Source organism: Danio rerio, chromosome 7 (genome assembly GCF_052040795.2).
Source record: "Danio rerio strain M-AB ecotype USA chromosome 7, GRCz13ab, whole genome shotgun sequence".
Taxonomy (NCBI): Eukaryota; Metazoa; Chordata; class Actinopteri; order Cypriniformes; family Danionidae; genus Danio; species Danio rerio.
The window spans coordinates 21828088-21856038 of NC_141027.1; the positions used below are offsets into that span (position 1 = coordinate 21828088).

Sequence of the window (27951 nt, forward strand, 5' to 3'; positions counted from 1 at the left end):
TGTCTAATGATATTTTTGGCAGTATAAAAGTATCCAGCAATAAACGCTGAAGACTATATTTGCTGAATTTGGTGTGGCATATAATGACAGTCTGCACTGTCTGTCTGTGCTGGATGTCTGCACTGTCCAGGCCCTGCAGGAACTAAAGCCAGTAAAGAAATGCTGGCCCAAAAAGTCATTTCGCTTCAGATCTGTGAGGCTGATTTACACAAGAAGTTGATCCCTCAGGGTTTAGCTTATATTTCTGTGTGTTTGTAATAGAGAAGGTGCAGAAACATGTGTGAGCCTGTTTGTTGATTACCTCAGCATGTTTTTACCTGACTGACTGATCTTATTGTTGCCGCCTCTTGTTTTTGCTCCACTGTGTGTATGTGTGTGCGTGCAAGACACTTCTGTCTAGCCTGGCTGTCTGTGGATGTAGACGGAAAGTCATTTATTGAACTTTGTAAGGGAAAAGCTAAGTGGGATGGCTGTTTTGTTGTGGTCTGCTGTCTGTTTCTTCAACTCCAGCTACTGTTATGTGGTCAGCTGCGTGTGTGCGGTTGAAAGAAACCTAAATACATTCACCACACCCTCATGCATGACTGACAGATGTTCAAAGACGCTTTAAATATTCATGAGAAAGTTCAAATGCGCACGCACAGATGCTCTTCAGAGCGTCTGCGTTCAGCATTAGCTGATGCTTGGCTTTGTTGGTTGCTGTTTAGACAATGGCATGTGTGTGGGTACAGGTTTTGCGTGTGGGTAATTTTCGCAAACCATACATGGCTGAATCTGACCTTTTCATGCGAAGTGTGGCAAAAGTTCACTAAACCATATCTTCGCCGTGGTTTCTGCACCCCGCCCACAGTTTTGCACACCCACGCACAAGACTGATCATAATCACAACCGCAGATATACATGCAGACTAGTGGGCAGTGACCTGATAGCCAAAACAAATGAACTGGCAGAGGTAAGCAGGTTCATGATTTGACCTGGTATCAGGACACAAGGTTTTGCAGCTTTCTGATACAGCAGCATACTAGCAGACTGTGGAAACGTTGTGGGTTTGAATCCCAGAGAATGTTAAAATGAATGTGTTGAATGTATGGTTTTAATAATGTTAAGTCCATTATAACACCTAGTCAGTCAAGGCTAATGTAGTTTTAACACGTTGCTGGGCAGTGGGGGGAAATGAAATGTGGTTCCTTCAGGAAACGACAGTCCAGACATAACAATGTTCGACAAGCACAGACAACAAATGCAGGAAATAAATAAGATGTAAAAGGATACATAATGGAACAACAGTGAGTAAATTGGGGATTTAATCAACCCCCTACACTCTCAGAAATGAAGGTATGTGATCTGTCACTGAGGTGGTACCTTTTCACAAAGTACAAATTTGTACCTAAAAGGTCCATATTAATAACTTAAGGGTACATATTAGTACTTAAAAATTTTAAGAGGAACATTATTGTACTTTTTAGGTACCAATATGTACCTTTAAGGAACTAGTATGGACCTTTTAGGTACAAATTTGTACCTTTTGAAAATGTACCACCTCAGAGAAATATTATTTCTGAGAGGGTACATGACTTGCACCACATTTTATTCCAAGGTGCATTCAGGATAGAAATTCATACATCTTTCTCTGCTGTTTAAGCAAACATTAAATACTTGAGTTCTGCAAACATAAATGATAACTTACATTACATTAGGCTTGTTTGCAAAGATATGTGGTTATTTTTTAAAGCAATCAAATGTTTCCTTTATATAGTAGACCTATATTATTGAATAATCTTAAATATATGCCTGGTATTAATAATGTCAATCTGCCATCTGACCACAGGTCAAAGGTTTTAAAAATACCATGTAAAAAGGGTCTAAAGCATTTTTGTGCATCACTTAAAGCTGAGAAAATCCAGGTCGACGCTTTTAAAATCAGACATGCTGGATGGACATTCGCCTTGCGCGTAGTCGTGCATTTATACTTCTGCATGCTGTTTGTGTTGCTCTGCAATAACACTTACAAAATGCTAGCTGGCAGTAGGTTTTTGTGCTCCTCTGTGTCAAGTTCCTTCGCGGGTATTTAGTTATTTTTTTCTAAACGCTACAATTAGCTTTAGCATGCTTATTTAGAGGCAGGAGCCAATGGATGTGCAACAACTTTAATTATAACGTAAACGCAAAACATCTGAAGCTCCTTCACATGACTCATCACTTGTAAACACTCGCTCCATCGGGCTCTTATCATCACCCACGCTCGTCACCAGTACCAAGCCGACCAATCACACAGCTTGCGCTATGCGTTGTTGACTTGTGTAGATACATTTTTTGAGAGGTGAGCGTCAGCACCAGACCATACGCATGCGCTTGACACAAAAGTATAAATCAGCCTTAATTGTTATTGGACATGTTTTGAGAAGGTGCACGAAAATGAGGAATTTGTACTAGACCACACAGACAGATTGCAAACAAAACTGTCTGCTATTCCCTGCATTATGGGTGTGCCTAAAGTATAGTAATATTAGTCATTTTTCAGCTTGTGTACACATTTTAGGTCCCCATGAGGGAAAACAGCTTAAACACCCAATCCTACAAAATGAAGTATTTTGCAAATGTAGAATGTCTTTCTGGTTTGTTTGTATGGCAAAGCTTGGGGTAAGTAAAATGTGGTTTACAGAACACAAAATTGACTTCTTGACATCCTGACATGGATATGATCTAGATAGTACACTGTTTAAGTGGCTTACAAGGACATCCCCTGTGTCCTCATTATTCAAAGTGCTTAAAAATCATACTTAACAGTTTTTTTTTTTTTGACAATCAAATTTTACCAAAGTTTTTGAAAGGGTTTGGTTTAGGGGTAAGGCAATTAAACAAGTGGGTTTTACAGTATAAAATACATTACACCTATGGAGAGTCCTCATAAAATGTTTGTGTGTACACATCGGGGTATGTGGTCTACTGTCTCAACACGAGGAGCAGGTCTGAGTCACATAGTGACTAACCATCAGAACAGCCGAACACTGTACCTTGATTCACGCAAAACAAGCTCACACTTGAACATACAACACACTAAGTCTTCCACACTGCAAGGGCCATAAAAGTGGTGCACACTTGCAGGTCCTTGTCTGTGTGATTGTCGGTCGCAGGGAGCAGGTGTGGTAAGGAGTTTGGTTAGGTAAGTAAAATGATATAACCTCTATGCCATATAACACACAAGACTGATTTAAACTGTGTCACAGCTTTTTTTCTGCCTGCTTGGGGGCCTTAAGGGGTGGAAAAACTTTTCTGACATAGTTACTGTTTTACTAAAAATGTTTAGTGACTAGTTGCTCAGGGGTAATTGAGAATGCATGTTGGGGGAAATCTAATGTGTGTCTGTAGGTCAGGTTTTGCCTACATTTGGATATGAAAACCTGAAATTGCTGTTGAGCAGCCTCGAGGAAGCAGTCTCCTTGAGGAAAAACAGCTTAATGTATAATATAATGACTTAATATATGGAAATGCTGAAAGTCTGTGTGAAGATACTGTAATAGTGTTATTAGCTCCTTAGAACAGAAGCACAATAGAAAACCGTCTGGTGTACTGTACTCATTTGTGCTCTTATCATTAACACAATTGAAGAACAGGTTTAGCTCAGCATTGTAGTCCATTTTATACTTTTCCTGCATGAAAGGCACTACAAAATAAACATTTTGTAATGCCTATCTCTGTTTCACCTTTACGCTGATTACAGGATGTCCTCAATATCAGTGTTTGTTAATGTATTATGTATTACAGTGGGTTCATTGATAGCCGACGCCTCTGCTTGTTGAGTTAGCACATTTCTGATATCTTATTGACAGTTGGAGGTGTACAGAACAGGCTGGTTGTGTTTAGTAACAGGAGTGTAATGTGTGCTGAGTGAGATGAGTGATGAGTGCGTTTAATAGGTCATTGTGTGAGTGTGTATGAGGTAAAGCTTCTTGGACCATAAACAGACCAACTGGTCAAGATTAAATGAATAAAGAAAGATGATTTTGTTCATATTGCGTCCATATTATTGGTTATTGTACATTGTGTAACATTATTTATAAAAAGGAAAGAGGAAAAAATAAGTTTGGGTCATGTAAAGCAACCACCCAGGAAACTATGTTGTGTTTATTAGACGTCTAATAGGCATCTAAATGTAGACAGCTTGGCTAAAACAAGGCTAAACTTGGGATGTCAGTGAAAATCTAATAGAAATCTAAGAATAGCCCAAAACTAGACTAGTCATTAAATAGACATTTTAGACAGACTTTATATGTGTAGTCATTCATTTTTGTTTGTTTCTTAGACTGACCTATTCTTAGACGTCTATTAGATTTTCACTGACAGTCCAAATTTAGCCTTGTTTTAACCAAGACGACCATGTTTAGACGTCAATTAGTCATCTATGAGACCTCTTTTTAAACAAAAAATGCTTGCTGGGCACTTACTGTTGATTTGGCGCCATGTTTAAAGGTGTGAAAGTCAATGTCCTTGATGTCACTGAAGCTTAATGTACTATGGAAAATAAAACATTTAGTTGATCCTAATAAATTCTCATTGTCATAAACAAGATGGCTTTCATTTTCCACAAGGGTGTTTGGTGTCACAACAGCTTTGTTTCCATGTGAACTGTTAAAATGCACAATACACACACTTCAACCAGAAACCAGTATCAAATATTTTAAGATTGCCGACTTTTGACCAATTTCAGTAGTATTTGAAAACACATTAGTTCAAAAAACCTTTGTTGTGCTAAAGTTCTTGTGTGATTAGCATTATAAATGTATTTGTTATCCTCACCTTTTTCTATTTGCTTACTATCCTCCACACTTCCTGTCAGCTGTCCTTGTAGTCCATGTGGAGAGAGATAGGTAAGGCAAATGTATTCGATTACACATCATAGACACTATCAACTGGGTTATTTGTATTTATTTGGTGTTATCTGCAAAGAACTGCACAAAAAAAATCCTTAATTTGTTGATAATATGTCCCTGTAAATATCATTAGTGTGAAAAGGAACAAAAGTTGTTGGCGTCATACAGCCTTGTAGTGTTAACTTTAATCTACAAACTGCAGTTAAACCGAATTAATGTTGAGTACATGTTTCAGTTTCAGAGAAATGTTGGCTGAAGCAGGTATTTCTAATGAGCCGGTGTTGAAAATGGTCATTTCATCTCAGCTGACCTCTTGTGATCATGCTTTTAAAACATGTTAATACAAGATAGAAATGTGGCCTAACACTGTCCTAACAACACATGTTGCAACAAGTTTCCAGTAGAGCTGCACGATATTGGAAAAATCTGACATTGCAATTTTTGTTTTTCTGCTATATATAATGTGAATATTGGGGGGGGGTAATTAATTGATTAAGATTTTTCTATGCAATTCGTTTGCATAAGTCATAATAATAATAAAAAACAATCATAAACAAATACATCAGGGCAAATATAAAAGTGAAATAACAGTGCTTTATAATTTTCTGGAGAGTCTTAACAGTATTCAGGTACAGGAATTAAACAATCGACCATAAAACAACATTGCTATCATTGTATAAATGGTTTAAAAATAATAGCATCTTTATTTTTTAATCTTTAAAATAATAATCTAATCCAGCAATGTGACTATTGTGGATACACACATTGCGATATCAATGCTCAAACAATATATTGTGCAGCCATAGATTGCAGAGACAAGTAATTTGTCTATCTCCACCAAACATAATTCAACATGACAGAAACATTTAAATACCAGCCACTGCACTCCCTATGAAATGGTAAAGATGTATAATTTAATTAATACATATTAAACCTCTTCTACATTATTAATTGATTACTGTGTAACTGACAGTGTTGGTTAGCACCAAATCACCATTCTGACTTTTATTTAAAACCCGTCTGCTTGTCATTTTTTTTTAAGATCTGAGCTAAACTATCTGCTGCTGCTGTCAGTAATATGGTAATAAATGTCACGTAAATTGGTATTTAAACCTTCATAGGAAGCATTTTACACTGAATAACGCACATAATCTGTACCTGAGGTGATCTTTGTCAGTAGCATATGCTGTTGTTTTGTCACGACATTACGGAAATTGAAAGCATTCCTATAACAGAAATTAAGCGTCAACATCACACGTAGTTAGGGAAAAAATCCTTTTAACATAAGAGAGCTTTCTTTTATGATATGTCACTATGTTGCGTATAGTTGGGACTAGGGTTGTCATGATACTGGAATTCTGTACCAATCGATTCTGAAATTTTAAAAACAATCATTTCCCGCTAACATTTGAGCGCTGTTTAGCACGTTCTTGAACAGCGCTGACTTGCCATTGTGTTTATATGCTCAACAGAAATGACTGTGATTGGCTCTGAATGGCTAATCAGCGCTGTTTAAGAGCATGCTCAAATGTTAGCGGGAAATGGACGATTCTAAAATTTCAGTATGAATTGGTACTGAATTCCAGTATCGTGACAACCTTAGTTAGGACACAGTGAAAGATGTCCAAGCCACAGCTGGTTGACATACTAGAAACCAGCTACTTTTCTCAAAATACATCAATGGGCTATTGAGATGGATTTCCCAGCAGGCGTAGGGACTTTTCTCTCTTTTCAATTTTCCTCTATTTCAGCCTGTCTCTTATTGTCACGCTGCATGAGCACAGGTCCTCTTGACTGCCTCAAGAACACTTTGAGTCTTGGTGTCACACTGTCCTTCATTGACAAGTTTTCTTATGTTTGTTTGGTCTCTGTCCTCTTATAATCCTCTGAATCCGCTCTTCACCTTCAGAGAGTAGATTAGTCCTCTGCCATTGGGTTGTGGAGATAGACAGACACTGGCCTTTTCTCATATAAATCCTGTAAACTCCCCCTCACTGTGACCTTTGAGCTCGTGGAGTCTTTCAGGGTTGAGGGTGACATTTAAAATCAAGCGCTAGACGATACTTCTGAGATTTGCTATCAGGGTTTGATTCCAGAAAAGATATCACCTTTTTCCCTCATGTCTACTTGTGCTTCAGTTAGGGTTTTTTAACTAGTTATAAACTGGCTTGATGTGTTTTTTAAAACCTTAAGCATGCATTGGTTTCTACGGCAGTGTCTGGATTTTTAAGTGCTATGGTGTTGGATTTTTACAGTTGTTGCTGCGGGACAGCGTTAAAACAAACAGCTGCCAAACTGCAGGGGTGCGCCCTTTTGACTTTAAGGTCAGAAGTCAAGCAGTCTAACCACTTTGGTTTTATAGCCATCAATAAAATATATACCCGCTTTATCTAATCAGAGATTGCGGCCCTTTTCATACTAGAGAGTGAATGGTTGAGTGGAGCTTTAAAATGTTTGTGGGTGTGGATGTGTGTGGTGTAAATAAAAAAAAACAAGTTTCAATCAGTAGAAATGGCAAAAATAATCAATGTTGAATATTTATATACAATAGGTCAATATTTAATTTGTGTGAATGTTAAATGTTTGTGTGATTTGCATGGCAAGATCAATAAATGCATGACTTGGCAAAGCTGAATCATCAAGTTCCTCCTGTATCCTCCTCGTCCCCCTACTGTTTGTGTGGGGCATTCATTTTCAAAAACAATTAGCATGAGCTCACTGTAATTCATATGTATGCTTGGGGTGGATGTGGGCACTGTGGGCAGAGGTGGTGTGTGTTAACTGAATGAAGCATCTGAATGAACAATCCATCCATGTGTGGCAGCTGTGACAACTTGTTCACCCTACTGCTGACTCAATGGAGCCCACAAAGTGGGAGCAGAGGGTTGGTCTAAAGGCCGTCGTCTCTTCTCACACACAAACTATTCATTTCTGCCATTGCACTTCTGACAGTTCTGCGTATTTCATTTTTGTGTTTTTAGTAGTGAATACTGTGCTCGTGGGAACTCTGATATATTTAGCTGCAATGTGAGAACAGGAGACTGAGCTCCATTCCTCTCTGATTATAAGGCCAGAGCCAAGCAACCATAAGCCTGCCTCTGGAAATAAGAGGAGACGCTGTAGACAAAAAAAAGTGTTTTGTTTTTTTGTTTTTTTATACACATCTCAATTTTGAGATTTGGGGCTTCTCGGCCAGGGTGTCTGCTAGGTCTTAAAATGTCTTAAATCTCAAAATCTAAATTTTAGGCCCTAAAAAGTCTGAAATTTGGGTTTTAGATCTTAAACCTTTTTTTTATTTTTATTTTTTTACAGGTCTTAATTTTCCTTTGTTCATGTAAAGCAATCTGGCCAACACTTATTCAATCACCAACAATCAATCTTAATAAAACTATAAAAAGTTAATTAAACAATAAAAGTTTTTATTTAAGGATGTCGTTTTTAACTCTGTTTACCATAAAAGTTTAATTATTTTCCCTACAATGACATTTGTTTTTAAGTTCTCCATGCATTTACTGGTGAGGAAACTGACCTGGACAGACTGCTGTATACATTTATGAGTTTTTTTTTTTGTTTTTTTTTTAAGGAACTTTACATTGAAAAAATGTATACAACTAGAGCTTGCTTGTTTTGACTCAATATTTAAAATATGTTGCTCTGAATTAATTAGATATATATTTTTATATTTTTTAATTATTATTATTATTATTGTATTATTAAATTTAATAAACTATTTTTAAAAAGTTTGATTGGGCAAATAAAATATTTTCCAACTAGGCCATTCGAAAAACTCCTTTGGGTTTAGCCCTGTATGAGTGTAACATATCATTCATAATGGTTGTAAAAATGTCTTAAAGTCTCAAATTTACCTTGCTGAAACTTGCTGAAACCCTGTGGGCTTTTCATAAAGTTTTAGTTTGATTTGTGTAATGCAGAGATGCCCAAACTTTTTCCTATACAGGGCCAAAAACCAAACTTAATTGAGGGCTGTGGGCCGAATGTATACCAAACCGCAGTGCAATCAATTTGCCAAGGGGAATTACCTCATTTATTCGGCAATACACTGTAAAACCCAGCAGTAAAACCCAATCCCTACTCATTTGAAAAGAGTTTTGAACTCAGTGTTGAACTCAATGCATTAATTTAATACCTCATTACTTCAACTTAAATAGAGTAAGTTCATAGTAATCATATAGATAAAACATTTTTTAACTCAAATGCTTTGTTGCAATCGGTTTCCTCAAACGGTTTGAGTTGTCTTAACTTATTTGGTTTTACAGTACTCGGTTGGTTTGAGTTCTCTTCATTTATTGGGTTATACTGTGCTCAAATTGCTTCGTTTACTCAAATAGATTAAGTTCACAGAACTCATTAGGATTAGTTTTTGAACTTAAATGGTTTGCTGCAATCAGTTTCCTCAAACAGTTTGAGTTACCTTAACTTTTTGGGTTTTACAGTGTATGTATATAAAAAACTAGAAAAAGTTGCTTTAAATCACATTTAATAACGGAGTATCATTTTATTATTAACTTATTACTGTACAAATATAAACAATTCCATTTATAACACAATAGAGTCCAATGCTGAATACACTAGTCAAGCTGCACCTGTCTTTTACCCTGAAATTCAAATGGGCTATTTATGTCAAAAGCATTCGCCCCAACCACCAACATTCTCCCTCGCTTTTCAGATAGGATGGCGGGCCAAATCAAAGGGCTCTATTTTGGGCACCACTGGTCTAATGTAAAGGAAAAATCTAACATGCAATTAAAGTGTTGTTTTTATTCTACCATTATCTGTTTTTGTCTGTATATGTTTCAGTAACAGTACATATTTTTGATAATGAGTTTTTGTTTTACTCCTGCATTGAGCCATAAATTTCACCATTACGCCAAACTTCAGTTTTATTCATATCTGTACTCTGAGATTTTATTTACAGAGGACAATTTGCCTGCACAATGCACAATTTGCCTGATTACAACATCATTGTCTACAAAAAATAATGTGATCAATTTTTTTCAGGCTGTTTTTCAAAATGATGCATGATTTTATTTATCAGTTGTTGTTTTTTACTCTCCTCATCTGCAGTGTCTTGTCATAAAGTGCACATAAAACACACACACGCATATCACTGGGAATCTAGTGTAATGTTTAGTTTGGTTTACTTTTGGGCTCTAGTGTAATGGGTAGGGTTTTAACAATATACCGGTATGACGGTCTACCACGATTTGAACGTGCACGATTATCATACCATGAACAATTGCATATCAACGGTTTTAACCCTTAAAGACTGAGACAGCCGCCCGCGGCTAAAAATAAGTATTGCTCTTAAATGTTTAATAACTTTTGATCCGCTGATCCCATTCATACAATTCAAAGATTGGCATAAGGAAGAGAATCTCAGCTTTCCAGTGCTGTATCACATAACATTCGCGGACTTTCAGAGGCTCCGGAATCAGTGCGGTTACGTCATCAAAATTTGACAACGCTGATTTGACAAAGAAACGCTCGTCACTGTGTCTCCGGACAAATCAGACATGATACATTGATGCATTGTCCCTCCTCCATGCCCAGATTGGTTCAAACTCGCTATATCACAACCAATAAGCATAGGTTTCGCTTTTGTTTGTGGACCAACAATGAGCTTTTTGAACAACACGGAATGAGAGATAGGCATACATTTATGCGCCGCTAAATAAAACGCAAAAAAAAAAAGTTTTGCATGAAATAATTCTCATACTAAGTACTTTTGCATGCACAGCAGCACAGAAACATGACAAAACAGTGACACAGCAAAGACGAACTGCTGCTCTTGCTGTTTTCAAAAGACGCAAATGAAGGTGCAGCTGTTTGTCTGCATTGCAGACAACCATATCCAAATCCATATCCACAGACAACCATATCCATGCTGGCACATAAAACCTAAGGATGGTCCATATTGAATCTAGTTTCGTTATGTAACTATTTATAGTATAGTAAATATTTATATCTATTTTTTTTACTGAGGATTTGCACCATGTTTATTTGGACTTTGACACATTATTTATTATTTTCTTATTTTTTTATTTGTTCATTGTAAGTGGTGTTGTTTATAGTAACTGAAAATATATTATTTGGAAAAAGTCAAATTTGCTTCACTGTTCTATTATTTTGTAACACTTTTTTCTGTTCAGTTCATTCCCAGACCTTTTGGGCAGATACATTGTCAGTAAATAAATGCATTTTTTTCCCCCATAGAAAAACCTTTGTTCAGTCAGAAAACGTGTTCTTATTCTTTTCAGGGTCTTTACTATGAGAATTACTATTTAATACCGTATACCGCGAAACCGTCAAACCGTGGTATTGTTTTTTACGATTATCATACCGTAAAAAATTCATACCGTTACAACCCTAGTAATGGGTGTGTGGTAGTGTAACTGCACACGAGTACAATGAGTGGGTGTGTGTGAGTGTGTGGGAGAGATCACAGGGCGTCACACCCTGATTACACTGGTCATATTCCTGCTTCCTGTCTAGTGTATCCTATTACGTGGTCTTCACCACACACACACACACACACACACACAATCGCAAACATACAGAGCTGTATGTGTGATCGTAGCTCCTGATAAAAGAAGAGTACAGCACTGTATCCCCAAAGAAAGCTGAAAGCCTTCCCACATCTGCTATTGAGGGTGTTTGTCTGTTTTTGGTAGGCATGCTCAGAGCAGCTTGTGTCCTGTGTGTGTGTGTGTGCGTGTGTATGTGTGTCCTTCCGCTGCTGTCCAAGAAGCCTGCTTCCCGTGACACACTCCCATGCTTTGGCTGGCCTGTTTTGTCTCACTGCCACTGATGTAACCTTGCTAAATATAACGCTCTCATCTCACACACACACACACACACACACACATGTCGTGTCTGTTCGCCAGTAAAATGAACATACCATACTGTCCTCACACAATTGGCAAACATCCTGACATGGCAGATATATGCATATAGTATCATTAGTGTAAATGAATTACAGTTGTGACAGTGAGGTATGTTAGTAAAACATGGATCTGATTGTTTCCAGTTTCCATGTTAAAAGTCTTTCCTTGAACTAAAAGTTTCCTTTTACTGTTTAGTTCAGCACTTCTTGGCGCATCTGTTGTGTCTGTCCTATTTTTACTCGTGTTTGATTTACAGAGCTCATTTGGTGTGTCCACGGCTCTCAGGCCGTTCTCTGTGAAAATTAGTTTTTCTCAACTTCAAAACCAGGCTGTATTTTTAGTGTCCTGAGTGAACTCTAAAATCTGCTCTGTTGTTTTTTAGTTAATATGAACATCAGATTCATCTTTTTTTTTTTTTTTGTAAATTAGCTGTTAAATTTTGTGAAAACAATAGGAACACATTTAATAGTAATTCATCAATTCAATTTCTTTCGGCTTAGTCTCTTTATCAGGGGTTGCCACAGCGGAATGAACCACCAACTTATCCAGCATATGTTTTACGCATCGGATGCCCTTCCATGCTGCAACCCAGTACTGGAAAACACCCATACACACTCATTCACACACACACATACAGTACAGCCATTTTAGTTCATCCAATTTGCATGTGGACTGTGGGGGAAACCAGAGCACCCGGAGGAAACCACCGCCAACATGGGGAGAACATGCAAACTCCACACAGAAATGCCAACTGACCCAGCTGGGACTCAAAGCAGCAACCTACCTGCTGTGAGGCGACAGTCCTAATCACTGCACCACCATGTTACAACCATTAGATAATAATAATAATGATTATCATAATTATTACTATTATTATTAAAAAGTTGACTTACTGTAATGTGCTAATGTACTGCATGATTCATTAAAGTTTTGTTGTAGTGGTTTGTTAGAAAATCCAAATCAACAGGTTATGAAATCAACTAATAATAATTTAGCACTGATCATCATTGTTGTTGTTGTTGTTATTATTATTACTATTATTATTATCAACTTCAAAGCTAGGCTGTATTTTAGTGCCCCAAATAAACTCTAAAATGTGGTCTGTCGGGTTTTTTTTTTTAGTTTATATAAACGTCAGATTCAACTTTATTTTAACTCCTTTTAATTTTTTTTGTAATTAGCTGTTTAATTTTTTCAAAATAATACATTTGTTAATAATAATAATAATAATAATAGTAATATATAATAATTCTTATTATTAAAAGGTTGACTTACTGTAATGAGCTATTCCTGACTCAAAAAAGTTTATGATCATCATTAATATGATTATTCAATATTTTCAAAGCATAACATTTCATTTTTAACATTATATACTCAACTAATGATAATATTTGTTATTATTATCATCATAATAATCATTATTTTCTTGTTTGCATGACAATACAATAAAATCAACAGATTATCGTTAGCATTTTTATTTACATGATGACAAAATTTAAATCATATTAAATATGCTCACAATCAGTACGAAACTGTTACAGTTAGTTCATTCATTTATTTTCCTTCCGCTTAGTCCCTTTATGTCTTAGGGGTCTACAAAGTGGAATGAATCGCCAACTTATCCAGCATATGTTTTTACACAGCAGATGCCCTTCCAGCTGCAACCTGGCACACCTCATCTTAGTTCATCCACTTCACCTATAGTGCATGTCTTTGGACTGTGGGGGAAACCGGAGCACCCGGAGAAAACTCACACGAACACAGGGAGAACATGTAAACTCCACATAGAAATGCCATTGGCCCAGCCAGGACTTGAACCACTGAGCCACCATGTCGTCCCATAAAATTGAGTCAACATTATCATTAGCATTTTAATTTATATGAGGACATACAATTTAAATCTACTCATAAGCATTATCATGATACTATTACAGTTAGTATAGTTGTAAGTGTTGAGGTTTATTAATTATTATTATCCTTATTGCTTTTAGTTTTGTATCTACTAAATGGCTTGTCTAAAAGGCTATATATGGTAAGCGTTCCTTAAATGAGTCGGGAGAGGGAGTCTTGGGTACAACATATTTGTCAATTTATTTTTTTGTGTGTGTGTGAGCGAAGAGGCGTGATTATCGTGTTCAGACTTATTATTAGTCAGAAGGCGGAACTGCTGTCCCGTGTGGCCGTGAGAGTAGGACAGTCACGAGTACGCCTTAAATAAGGCAGCAGGCGGAGTAACGCAGTTTGCGCTGTCAGGGAATTCCGGTGGCACGCGCGTGACGTCACGAAAAAAGAAGGCGGCGCTGAAGAAGCGCGCTTGAGGGAAGCGCGACTGCACAGTGTGTCCCTTTAAAAAAAAACCCGGAGCCGCTCAGCGCAACTCGATCCCTGCCTTAACACACAGACACAGCTCTGTGCTCGCGGTAGAAGGAGAAGTCTGACCCGACAACAACAGTGAACATTACGGACAGACACAGCAGACTTTAACAGTCAAACGGAAGGATTTAAGAACCGAAAAGCTTGTGTGGAATACTGCTGTTGATATTCAGCCGGGTCGGGCTGGTCTGCTCATCTGCACGCCAAGGAGAAGTTACGGATAAACTACGCTCGAGACATTCACCGGTACTGACAGGATTTTTAGCCGCACATTAAGCGTTAAAGCCCTTGTTTTGTTCTCTGTCGACGCGACGCTTCTTCATTTCATTCCCGCAGCGTGTATGACAAAAGCGCCGCCTGTAATACAAGCTTCTTTATATGTGTGATGGCTCATGACTTAATCATTTCGCCCGCTGACACCTCTCTAATGTTCAACATTGGACTTCTCAGATGTACGGGAAACTAAACGGTGTCCTCGTTTGTTCTCCAACAGATTCGGTCTAACTTTTGGGAGCGCTAGAGGAGACGTAAGCTGAACGAGTTTTACTACTATCGGTAAGTCAGCTGTCTTCTTCTTCTCTTAATTGTTTTATCATTGTTATTATCCCCATGGAAAACTCGTGACTACTTCGTGATAGTTAAGTGCTGGCCGTAACTGAAGGAAATTACACTCGTTTTTACAGGGTAGCAACCGTGTGTGTGTGTGTGAGAGTGAATGAAAGCGTTGTAGTAACAGTGACCGGAAGATCAGCGCACATTATAACTCTTTACTGGCCACACACACACACACACATACACACGCCTATGAAACAATGAATGGCCTTTTGTCTTTTTGTGAATGATAATCCTTGTATAAATCAGAGCATGGCTTAATTCTTGGTAGTTTGAGAGATGTCCGTGCTGTGTGAGTGATGTGTTGAGGCAGAATTGTTTAGATGTAGTTTGTAAAGACTTTGTCCCACGTGTGTCCGGTTGAAGGGGGTTGGGTTCACTGTCCCAGCCCATCCCCACACTCCAATCCAACATACTTGTATCAAAAGTTTTTTTTTTTTTTTTTTGTAATTCCTTTAACATATATTTACTTAAGCATGTACATACAAATCTACTTCAAATTACCTAGATAGCATAAAAATCCAGTTATAAGTTTTTTTTTTATCTTATCCACACTGTATGACTTTTTTTGAATTATTAATAATATAAAAATATCTTATGACATTATATTTCTCTATTACAATCTATAAAATTAGGTTTGTCGTTGAGATCTGTAAGAGAAAATACAGTACTCGTTTTAGTTTTATTTGGGAAACTGTTAAATACAGAAAAGAGCATCACAGCATTGACCCATTTATGCATGTGTGTGATCGTAATGTGATCCATTACTCTTTGTTTGACAGGGGAGGGCAGGGCTTCACTGCAGGGATGTGCCAAGCTGGGCAGTTTTATAAAGTTGAATGGCTTGCCTCAGCCTTCTCTTGCTAAACTGAATGCATCTGTCTGAAAGGAAATCATTTGCATCATTTTTTTTCTTCTACAACAAGCCTGCAGCCCTGCCTGGGGGTGGGGTGTTTTCACTCTGCCTTTGCATGTGCGTTTGAACATATTCCGGTGTCTGGGTTGAGGGAATGTGTAGGGGAAATTTCTCTGAAATGCTATATTTGCGTTGACGCTGGAAATTAAATAATATTTTAAAATGGAGCAGTTGGGTGTTTGTTGCGCAAGCGTGTCTGAGGGGTTAGTTGGCTTACTCTGCATTTTATGGACGGTCATAAACACCAGTGGAAGTAAATATGGGGGTGTATAAGACACTGGAAGATCCCTTTGAAGACCCACTTCCAATCAATTAGCACGACTGACATGAAAACAGAAAGGCTTCATTTGTTTGGCTTTGAAGTTTTGATCGTAAATGTGGAGAGCACAGCAGCTGCTGAAACTCAGACCAGCGGGTGTTTTGAATCAGCCGCTTGATGGCAACGTCACTGGCCCTTTATTGTGACGACGCCAGCCTGTATTAAAGCTATAGAGAAGACTAAAATGAATAACACCAGTCCTGTGAGTTCTATGGCTAGGTTTTAAAAATATGAGTAAGAGAGTTCATATGAGCTGTCAACACAATTACATCATTATATGAAAGAATTGCTGGGGTTAGTTTTGTTTTTGGTTTATTTACATAAGAGGTGCTCAAACTTTTTTTCTTACGAAGGGACAAAATCATTACTTCCTGATTAACTGGCGCCAAATATTAATGCTAAAAATAGAATTTGCTGCAATAGGAAAAGCTGTGTCAATCTTTTCTTCATTTAATAAATGAGTTGTGCCTCAGAAGGAAATGCTAATACACAGTGAACGCGCGGTGACGGTTAAAGTTTTGAGATGCGGAGCACATACACTCTTGATTCTGGAAGTAATTAATAATATAATAACACTGTGCTGAAATGGTTAAGGCATTTTCGAATGACTAAAGATCTCTTATAACAAAATCACATGACCTTTTTTTTTTTTTTTTTATGTTCATACTGGAATTTGTTCGGTAAAAGTGTTTCCATCACATCACACATCTTTTCTTATTGAATAAAACGTTTTTCCTTCTCGGTTATGCGTATGTTTTTTTATGGGCATTTACAGAATTGATGCACATCTTGGCATTTTTATCAATCGTTTTTTTATGCACATTTTGGATATGGTGACAAATAGATGGATGGAAACCTAGCTAATAAGAGCCGTGGTTTGAAAATAAATATAGCAAATAATTTTACATTAAAGTTGTCATGCGTAATTTTCAGATTAATTTCATAACATAATAAACCAATTGAAAACATTACTTTTGAATCGTATTAAATAATGTAACTTTAATTATAACCTATTGCAATAAAAACAATCACATTTATAACCGTGTAGTTCAGTGCTGTATACACTAGTCAAGCCGAATTTGATTCACTCAGTCTCTGTGTTGTCCTCTATCCGTTGGTTGAAAGTGTGTTCATTTTAAACTAAATATGATTCATTTGAACAATTTAAACAGAAACAGTTAATTTCAGTTAGCTTTTTGTAGCTTAAAAATAAAACAAACAAATAAAAGGTTAATTAAAATTTGAAGTGACCAAACCATCTCTAAATCATCCCCATCATTCATTCTCTCTTCTCAGATGGAATGGTGGGGCAAATCAAAGGTTACCAAGGCCAACTTTGTCCATCTCTGATTAAAATGAACAGTTCGAAAGAATAGATCACACCTGTTATGCAAAGTTGCTTGCGCACATTGGATGCACCTTTTGTAAAGTTGCTTTGTAATAATAACTGTGAAAGGTGCTATACAAATAAAATGAATTTAATTAATTGAATCAATTCACAGAAATAAGTCCATCTTCCACCACTAGATTTGAAGGATGATAGAATTGTTGATGGGCTTAAATTTCATTGGCCGTGAATTTGATCCTCATAGCTAGAGAGATTGGAGAAGAGCGGTGTGTGTGACAGGAAATGATGATGAGGTATCATGTAGGTCAGTGGGCTTGTTGGAGTGCTTAGTCAACATGCACTTATCACAGTAGCCCTTCTTCATTGATGATGGCAGTGAGCTGGGCTTGCACGTGTGGTTATACTGGTATAACAGGACTGGTCGTATGAGCAAAAAAAAAGATGTAGGCTGTAGTATCCTCCTCGTTCTTTCCGTTGTGCTCTAACGGTTGTGTGTGGGAGTATTTCCCATGGATTGTACTTTTGTGGTCAAAGGAAGTGATGTCGGCATGTCAGAGGAATTTCGCCAGAGAAAGTACGTGAAAGTGATTGTTATAAATGTTTTAGGAATTAACATTTATTAGGTGTTATTAAAGTCAGCAGGGGTTGTCGTCTGACGTGATTGTTCCTTTTAGACTGGCGTATTTTTTTCCTTTGTCACTTTGTCGGTTTGTTATCTCACACTTTGGCAGAAAACCAGAGTAAGGGGAAAAGGGAAAGTGAGTAAAAGAAAGGGAGGGGTAGTGAAACTAGAGTGGGAGTGGTTGAGAGGAATGAGAAGGAGAGCGAGTGAGAGAGAGTGGTGGAAAACAAAAAAGATCAGTCATGTTTCTGTGACTCAGTCAGATGTTTTTTGGATGGAGTGAGCAGCCAGGATGCAACGCGCAAATCGCTGACATGCGTCATAACATGGGGGAGACGTGATTAAGGAGGGATTGCTTTCTGTATTACAAACATCTTGTTTTTTTTATCTGATATTAAAGTCAATATTTCCATCTCTTATCTATTGTCAGTAAATTCTAACATCTCTCAATTAGAGTGGAGTGTTTTAGATGCCAGATGCGACTCTCCATCTTCCTCGGCTGGATGTCTCTCCAACTTTGTGAGCATCAGACAGTGTTTCTGTAGGCCGCCACAGCAAGCAGTTGCCATAGCAACCCGAGAGCCAGCTTGTTTGTGATTTTTATTCCTTCTATTACTAATGACTTACAAGTGTGCTTGTTTTGTTTTGTGTCTAATGCACTTGCTTCTGGGAAGTGCGGAGTTGAATGTAGGAGGGGACTTTTGGGGGCTAATGAGACACAGCAAGAGAGAGAGATTGTCAGTTCCAGTAATGAAAAGCTCAGATGTTTTGATGGCTATGGAGAAAGGTAGTTTTTGCTACTTTGTATTCATCATGTTAAAAGAAGATGAAAGAAAGAACTTGTGTTTCTTGAAGTCACATGGTGACACATTTGTACTGTCTGCGACTGAGCGCAATGAGTTCTCTTGCAGATGGCTGTGCAGACTCACTCCAGACTTTCATGTCTAGCAGACGTTCGCACACTGAGTCACTGCCATTCACGCCCAGCAATCGTCTTTCAGCTTCTTGCCATTTGGGCTGTGTGTTGTGTAACGTGCCGACACGTTGGTGCCTCTTTTTTCGTTCCTTAAAAGTTTTACTCTACTTCTCAGAAAAAGTAGTACACAAAGTCGACTGACTGGAATGTGGACAAAAGCAAGTGATCTGATTGACTTGGACACTTGACCAATCCCTGCTTTCATTTGCTGGGCCATTCATAAATACACACAGAGTATGTTCCACAGGATGTTACATCATTCCCCCGAGTCCCTTTTAAGACACCCTCTCCTCTTTTGAGAGGCCCACTTCCTGTTGCTCTGACGATAACTTCCTCTCATCATATCTGTTCTGCTTTTTCACTTCACATGTTGGTGTACTCGCATTCACACACAAAAACAGAAGTTTCCTTGACTATTCAGATATCACATGTTTAGTTCTTCTGTGAAACTGTTCAAAGTATAAATATGTGCCAACACAAGTCTTAATGGGCCATAAAAAGCTGATTTTCACACTGACAACACAAACGCAGATGTAGGGGAGATGAACAGTCCGAGAGCAGCATTTACAGCTGATCTGAGAGCTGTGTGGAAGTGGAGGATTTTCAGTCCACAATATTGTAGTGATGTAACTGTAAACTTGGTAACTAAATCATTTTGACTAAGGTGTGTCTTTAACAACTAAAATAGTACAGCTGACGATACTAACTTTGCCTCTGAAGAAACATAAACAAAGAACATTGATTACACACTCACCAAATCTTTAGAGACAGAGTAATCAACACAAAATGGAACAGTGTCCTTTTAAAAAGGAGACGAGCGACAAATCCAAATTTCACCATGTCTAAATGCGAAAAGCTCTCTGTTAAAAAATGTTCCTTACAAACATATTTTTGTCACTTGTAAGTAGACCACTGTAATCAACAACTGTTGGTCCTCACACGAGTTGTGATTTCATTGCAGGGAAATAGAAACAAAACATTTATTTCGGCTCATTTATAAATGCAACACTGATGACCCATGTCTTCGAACAATTCCTCTTCTTCTACTTGTTTGAATTACAGTTGGCAACACGACGTGACGCCTCTCTGAACACTGAAACGGGTAAAAGGAGTCTTCAAAGCTATATCATGCATATTAATAAGGTTGCATCTTCTTCACTATAAAGCGCACTGATTGGTTCAAAGTCTTTCTCATGAAGTAATGAACAATGAAAATGAATGAACAACTCTAATGACGTCAATTTGTACCGGCTAGTACAGACAACCAATCTTTACACTGGAATTTACAAGATGATCTCATCGTCGTGACGTTGCTTTAAAATGTCTTAAACAACACAAAAATACCAATTTTCACTTTTTAGGGTAATTTATGCATCCTAATAGTGTTTTTAGCAAAGTGTGACATATATTTGACTGTCAACATCTCAAAAAATGTGTTTTGACGTTTCGTGACCCTTTTAAAGACAGCATAGAAATGAAAGCTCATCCTTCTAAATGTTTATGTTACTTAGCTTCTTGTCACTAATGAATGCATACATGTTTTTGTCTACTTTAAATAAGTTTTTTAATCAACATGTCTCATGTCATTTACATGACAGATTTTCAGCGTAAAATGGGAAACTTTTTATGCCTTTCCCTGAAATGTGTAATTTTCAAATGGGGTTCAGTGTTTTGGAAGCAAGAACAAACGAATATAACCAAATATATACAAGTATTGTTGATGCTCAAGTGTTTAACGCTTCTTCAGAATAGTGTGGACTCACGTCAACATTACAGCCAACAGTGTCATATAAACACTGCAGATTATAATTACACATCAGCACAGATCATGTGTCTCTTTAAATGGTGTTTTTGGTTTAGATCTGGGAGAACAAGCGCATGAACTCCTGACAGCACCAACTGCTCTGGCATACGCAATACAGCACTTTTGACAGTTTTTGCTAATGTCAAAACTAAAATTATGCAAAAAACAATTTTTATGAATGTAATGGAAAATGTTTACTTTATGACCTCACTGATGTTTAAACGTAACCTTAATCTTTCAGTAAAACAGCCAACTTTTTTGGTGATGTATGCTGGACTACTCTTATTTAGTGTTTGAGTTAAACTTTGCCTCTTTTATTATTTAAATTTTTGCAAGTTGGTATCTAGATCTGTCCCAGACTAATGAATCTAACCCCCCTCCCCCCTTAATAATTTGTAATGTATGACCAAATCCAAAGGGTCACCAATTTAGTTTCTTGTTATTGACTGCACTTTTTTATTCAGAAGTATGACACGTCACATAAGTAAATTGGTTTGTGGATGACATTTCATGTTAACTTCTCTTATTATGAGTAATACCTTGTTTAATGTAATGACTAATGGTGTTTTCTCAGCAGTGCTCACCACAGTGACAGCATGGTTGTTTACTCTCCTGACAGGACATGACCACTTCAGTTACTAAGAAAAGCTTCAGGTTTCTCTTTGAGCTTCTCGCACTCTGACTGAGACCAAGATTCTAGATTCACTTACTAAAACTGCTGACTTTGATGTCATGCCAGGAATGATAATAATGATATTTAGATTTGGTTCATTTGTGTCCTTCAACTACTAATATGGTAAAATGCTTCATAGACTCCTGACATGCGATGAATGCAGACACAGACAATTATTCAGTGTTTACTGAACGTCAATGTCATATTAATGAATGTGATGTCAGCATTTATCAAATGTCTGGCAACCACAACTCAGAAGTGAACTAGGTTTGGGGCGATGACATGAAAAAGAGAGCAGGGAAAACAAATCTCCTTATAGAAGCAAGTTGTGAAGTTTTGAAAGCATAATGGGGCCAGTTGAGAACGTTTTAATTATAGTGTTATTTCTGAAAGGGTGATGAAAGGATGAGAGAGTTTTTGTGAAGTTACATGTTGGGAAGGACTGAACCAGAGTGTCACATAAGTAAGCACTGCCCGTGTCCTCAGCTGAACTCTCTCTTCTGATCAGAATGTACTCTTGCCTGCTTGTGCGCATGTTTGTGTGGAGGCTATGAGTGTGGGCTTGGAAGGCAGCTTCGCTGTTGTGACGACTCAACCTTGCATCATTGGCAGAGGCACGCACACAGAGGGAAGGGAACAGACGCAAGCCTACTGTGACGTTGTGTTTCCTTGTGCCTCTGTGTGTGATCTCTATCTGAGGTGGATTATATAATAGCCGAATGTGAGCATTCCTCCAACAGCCCCCTTTGCGAACATTCCAGATTTGCCATTTTCTTTGATCATCTCCTCTGCAGATCTTTATCATCAATTCGTGTCCTTCTTACAGCGTAACTAACTCCTTGACTATTCCACGTTGTGCTTTTCCGCATACTCGCATTCAGCTCTTTGGCTCTAAAAGTAGCCTCATGGTGGTTTCTGGCAGTAATGAGGACTGTTTCGTCATGTTGGTGGATATTCTCATACACACCACCCCAATACTATTTTAAAATAATATCCTCTATTTGAAATAGTTTTCAGTGTTACTGATGTCAGTCCTTGTATATTCAAATCAATTCATTTTTATGAGTACACGTTATATCAGTTGTCCAACTCTATGGTTGGTTAGTTGACAAGTTGATCTCCTGGAAGTTGTCAGTTGTTTGATTGGGCAGGGTTAGTTGGAGACACTCACAGACACGTGGCTATCATCTGGTTTGATGTTTTTTTTTTTGGTGCTGATCTAGTAAATGTGACGATCAACCCAGTGACTGGAATAGTTGTTTGATGTTTGTTGTTAGGGGGATTTTTTATTTTTATCAAGCTGAGGGGCGATGCGGAGGCGAAAGGGGGGATTTTCTAATTATTATGTCATTGTAGTAACATGAATCATAAGGGATTGAAATTTTTGAATGACTTTCAAAAACACAGTTTGAACTAGAAAACAGTACTTGATGGCTGTGAAAGTGAGTGCAGATGTGATACCTTGCAGTAAACCATTAACCACCCAACCGCATTTACTCTCTTGTTTTCCCCCTGGCTGAAAGTTTCTGAATCTCTGGTTTGGTAAAACAGGAGAAAAGCCCCACTGTAAATTTACAGTGCATGGCTTTGTGCACTTGTATAATGACGACGGCACACTTTCAGAAATTCCCAATGTTGTGATTTGAAGTGGGCGTCCCGTATCACCTGACCGTAAAGACTGTTAGAGAAGGGGGCAGTGTCTGAGTTGTGGGGTAAGCCCTTTCCATGTTTGAGTCACGGGAGTTCCCCGGTTTGACTGTAGCCGGCTATCTTTTATCAGATCTAGTGTACTTATTGTAAGACAGACAAATCGAAACAAGCTTGATTAAAAATCTGTTTCGACTTTACTAGTCGACTTTACTAGAAGTCTGTATTGTTTGTAATCCAAAACATTACAATTCTCGGAAAAGCAGAGCTGTAGCAGTTTTTGTGTTTCTAGAAGAAATGTGGAACTGAATGGAGAAGTCTCATTCTGTTTTTGTATGTGTGTTTTTAGCATAAGCACGATGAAAATATTTGTTGTGAAAGTATTCATTCATTGTGAGTTACACCACTACCCACAACTGCCTTCATAGTCATGAACATTTTCAGGCAAGGTTTGAATTGAAGTATTGCACACTGTAAACTGTATATTTGTTTAGCTCAGATTCTCATTATTTGACTAAAACTGATCAATTCTCCACCATAATGGTTTGTATTCTGGAGCCAGGGCCTGCTTTCAACCAATTTTTAGCAAGACAAACTGGAGCCACAGGTTTCTACAGACTGGTAGAACAGATGATGACACAACACTGCTAATTATTGCTTACCTGACCATAACCAATGTATAAGCAGGCTTTGACTATTTCTCTTCAGGTACTTCATAGTTCATAGTACTGGGTGTGGTTTCTAGTAGGGTTGTCAAAAGTAGCAACTTTGGTACTTGAATGTAAAAAAAAAAATGTGACAATCAGCATTTCACACTTGCATTTTGAGCTCTGTCGAGCAGATTCTTGTACGCTGCTGATTGGCCATTGCGTACATGCACTCATGATATATGATTGTGATTTGCTACAATGATCATCACTTCATTCTCTTCACCGAGCATCTGTAAAGATTCATGAACACCAGAACTGCAACTGATACAATGTGCTCTGTAGCATAATGCTATGATGTTTCTTTAAAAACACATTGTGGAGATATTTGAATTGATCAGAAATCGTCATACAGACACTGTATTGGTGGAAAACGGTTGGTTGGCAGGTCTTCTGTTGAAGACCCTTGCTGGACTATCCACATATCTTTTTAATGCAAATATAGTAAATTATCTAATGCTAAACTCATAGATTTCAAGTCTGGAGTACATTTTTGACAAACCCATCCCTCCACTCTGTATTTCTCATCAAATGTTGATCATGAACTACAGTTTTCACATGTGATAGTTGGCTTTCCACATCAATACGCCTATTAGAGCCTTGCCTGTGTTTATTCAGACACCTCCCCACAATAACTCTCACCATTGTGTGTGAAAGGCACTATCATGGATTTCCTGCTCAAAGCCCATGAGTTCCCAGTGCTTCATACATATTCACAATACAAAAAAAAAAGCCGATGTTTTTTTCCAATAAAAGGCTGAATAATGTGAAGATGTTTTTTTTTTTTTTTTGGTAAAACACTAATATGAAAGAACAAGTTGGTTTGTTAAAAAAATTGACAGGTAGTATTTGTCAGAATGTAAGTGTCCTTTTCCAAATTGCAGTTTGTCCTATAAAATGAAGTGTTTTTTCCCCCATTCCCTCTGGAGTCATATTTGACACCCGGTTAGTGATAGAATATTGATGGCACAGCTGCAAGGTCTGGCTGTTTTTACAGCATTTCTTCTGATTGGATGGAATTATGCCAATGTAAAATATCAGGAAAACAAATGAAGTTGAGAGTAGAGCTCTATTCGCTGATGATTGCCTCTTTGTCCCCCTACAGTGTTCCACAGCTGCAGAGATGATCAACTGTTGGTGCTAAACTCTAACTCTTCAGACGTGTGAGAAGTGGTGCTAGATGCTTATTTAACAGGTAATCTACATGTTTGTCTGTGTGTGTGTGTGTGTGTGTGTGAGAGAAAATATGCAGATCTCAGTCTAAGAATACTCCAGGGTCGTGATTATTTCAGTCCTCACTAGCTGCTAAATCCAGAGTTCCCGAAATATCACATAAGGCTTTTAATAGTGCGACACCATGAGCCAGAGAGGAGTGGGTGGGATCCTGTCGGCTCTAAATATACTGTCTGACTAAACCTGTTGAGCAATGAATAGATCACACACACTTACTGTATCCAAATAATCTCAGAATACTGCTACATATTAATATTTGGACTTGAGTATTCCTTAACACCAGAATTACAGCATTCAGACAGCTTTTGTATTTCACCAGAAAGTGTTTGTAGGCAAGGACTAAACCATCAGGTCCTACAGCATTTTATGGATGGCAAGTTTTGCATAAGCGGCCTGTTTTATTGTATAATAAGTGTGTTTATTTTGTGCTATAGAAAGAGAATAGGCCTGTGCATGTCGCACTTGAAGTGTATTTGCCAAGTCCATAATTAGGCGTCTTTTTCTGTATGGGTATATACGTGCGTGTGCCAAGCAATTTCAATCGAGAGTGTGCAGGCGCTTGCCAATATTTGTGCATCCAGCTTGTGCTCGATGTGCCATGTGTGTTCTGGATGCGTGGGAAGCTCAGTGTGTTTGCATGTGTGGGTGTTTCATGGGAGCACAGCCGGTCTTCTCACTTTGGAGTCTCCCTAAAGAACACTTTAATTTTAGACCGGTCTTTTTTCCCTAATCTGTCCATCCATCCTGTTCGAGCCTTCTGCTGTTCCTTTCCTCCCTCCACCCCTTGCTCTCCTTCTTTCCTCTCTCCATCACGCCTGGCCTAATGAGATTAACCTCAGTGTCTCCCTTGTCATAGACACACACTCATACACATGCAAATAATCAGACTGGAGCAACACAACACAAGTACACACACTCCTTTATGCACACATGCACACAGACACCACTGGCTTGACTCCAGGGCTTTGCTCTGCTCGTCCCCTCCCTCCCATCACTCTCACCCTCTGCCAAGAGGCCCCAGGAAGGGTTATAATGACCTCAGTGTACTCACCCTATAGGTGAACTCCCACAAGCCCATCTGTGCACCCTTTCCTGCCATTAGAATACAGAAGAGCACTGCCCCCTTGAGGCAGTGAGTGGTATTGAAGTTCTGGAGGCTTTCTTTGTTAATAGCTGCCTGCAGGCCAAACACTCGTACAGACTACAAAGGATGTGTTTTCCCCCTGTGTTTAATGGATTTGGCTGTGGTTTTGCCTCACCGCTTATGTCCCTTCTCCTTTCTCTCTCCAGTTGGCAGGAGTAGCAGTAAACAGCTTCTCCTCCGTTTTGGTGAGTGGCCTTCTCCGTTTTGCAGTGGAGGGCTTCACACTCATAGCTAGTGTGGTGAGTTAACATGTAAAATGCTCTCTCTCTCTCTTTATTATTCATTGGTTATTAGAGTCTAGCTATGAACAGTAATTCACTGCATAGGAGTATTAATTTTTTTTCACATTTAATGTTTAGATAATGTTTGGCTAATTGAAATGAAGCTGAAATCCAATAATAAATATTCTAGATGTAAAACTGAAAAAAAGGTTTGCCTTGACAACTAACTGAAACTTAACTAAAAGGTTTTACTAGTGTCACAACAATTGGAATGATTTCATTCTTTTTACATGTAGCGAATCACTTTCCTTGCATTTAAGATGGGTAAAAAGCTTCATAACAAAATAGTTTTTGTTTATTGTCTAGGCTGGATGCATCACACAGCAGAGCAGTTCACCGGGTGCAGCACACGGGACCCTTTTCCTCTGGACGGACTCAACCGGGGACCATGGGCTCCCGTGGGCAGCCGTGCCTGGCCACCTCCTTCCAGGTAATTTACCTCATCATCAGGGCTCATTATGCTTTTAGCGACGTCATTGATACATGTTAATTAAGAAAACAACTGAGTTGATTCCTCTTCTCTTGATAGGTGCTTAACTGGTGTCAATCAGCACCAGCTTCTCCCCCATATGCCCAGTCACATGACTGGGCTAAATCATCCTAGTAAATTCTTGAACAATGGGTGAGTTTCTGTTAATCTTTGCTAACACTTCTGGTAAAATGCACTTTTTGGATTGTTTGCTGATTTATCTTTGTGTGTTTCCAGACCCATACATCGAGGGGATAAGCAAGACCAGTCTCAGGCTTTGATGCCGGCATTGCAAAGAATGCCCCCTGCTCCTCCCAGGCCATGGGATCCAACCAGAGCTGGCCAAGGGTATGAGCCATTGCCTGGTGATAACCACAACAGATTGCGCAATAGCTACAATGCAGGGCCTCCTTCACACCTTACAGCTCGAGCCAATCAGCTACTGAAGGTAAAAATTAGATGTTAATATCCTTACCAAACCTTTTTTATGTGCTTTCTTATGTAAATAGAAGTTGTTCATGCAACAATAATCAGTATTTTTAAATGTTTTTGGATTTCTGGCATTGTATTACGGTGACATTGTGCTGTTGTGCATTTAATTGCATTTCTTTTGCCAACCTCTCTTTTTCTTTCTCAAAGTTTGGTGCTCCTCATCCTCAATTGGCAACCCATGGATCACGGCCCATTCATCCATTACCTGATTTATGGACTCCACCTGAAAATCAGCAGCAACCCAGGGGAACTCACTCTAATTCTGGACAATTAAAACGTCCTGGTCCCCCTCTCGGAGAACATTCTGTTATTCAGCATACACCACCTCCCTCTCTACACCGGCCCATAGAAGACCTCCCCAGTCCGAGCAAGAGGAAGAAGAGCTCTGGGTCTGAACAGGTTGGTCAAGAATATATCATACATTTATTTACATCTTATTCTAAAATGTGGAAGTGCGCCTGTTTTCATGATTGTTTTAGAACTTCGGATTCAGTCGCCTATGGGGGAAATAACTAGGAATAATAAACAGCAGAAAAGGGTCAAACTACTTGCTCTACAA

The 27951-nt window shown here is 38.4% G+C and overlaps 1 protein-coding gene across 12 annotated transcripts in view; it reads left to right on the plus strand.

The window, feature by feature from the left end:
- kdm6ba (lysine (K)-specific demethylase 6B, a) overlaps positions 1 to 27951 on the plus strand; it is a 148476-nt gene that overhangs the window by 108300 nt on the left and 12225 nt on the right. For 2 of the 12 annotated variants that reach the window (XM_087260915.1, XM_087260914.1), the window contains 7 exons: positions 14643 to 14704; positions 24879 to 24968; positions 26297 to 26389; positions 26738 to 26861; positions 26961 to 27053; positions 27138 to 27348; positions 27540 to 27791. In XM_087260915.1, coding sequence (XP_087117041.1) covers positions 26743 to 26861; positions 26961 to 27053; positions 27138 to 27348; positions 27540 to 27791 — 675 coding nt within the window. In that variant the 5' untranslated portion in view covers positions 14643 to 14704; positions 24879 to 24968; positions 26297 to 26389; positions 26738 to 26742. Of the gene's footprint in view, positions 1 to 14151; positions 14509 to 14642; positions 14705 to 24878; positions 24969 to 26296; positions 26390 to 26737; positions 26862 to 26960; positions 27054 to 27137; positions 27349 to 27539; positions 27792 to 27951 lie in introns of those variants that run through there. The other 10 variants (XM_087260920.1, XM_087260921.1, XM_087260917.1 and 7 more) reach the window with 7 other exon arrangements.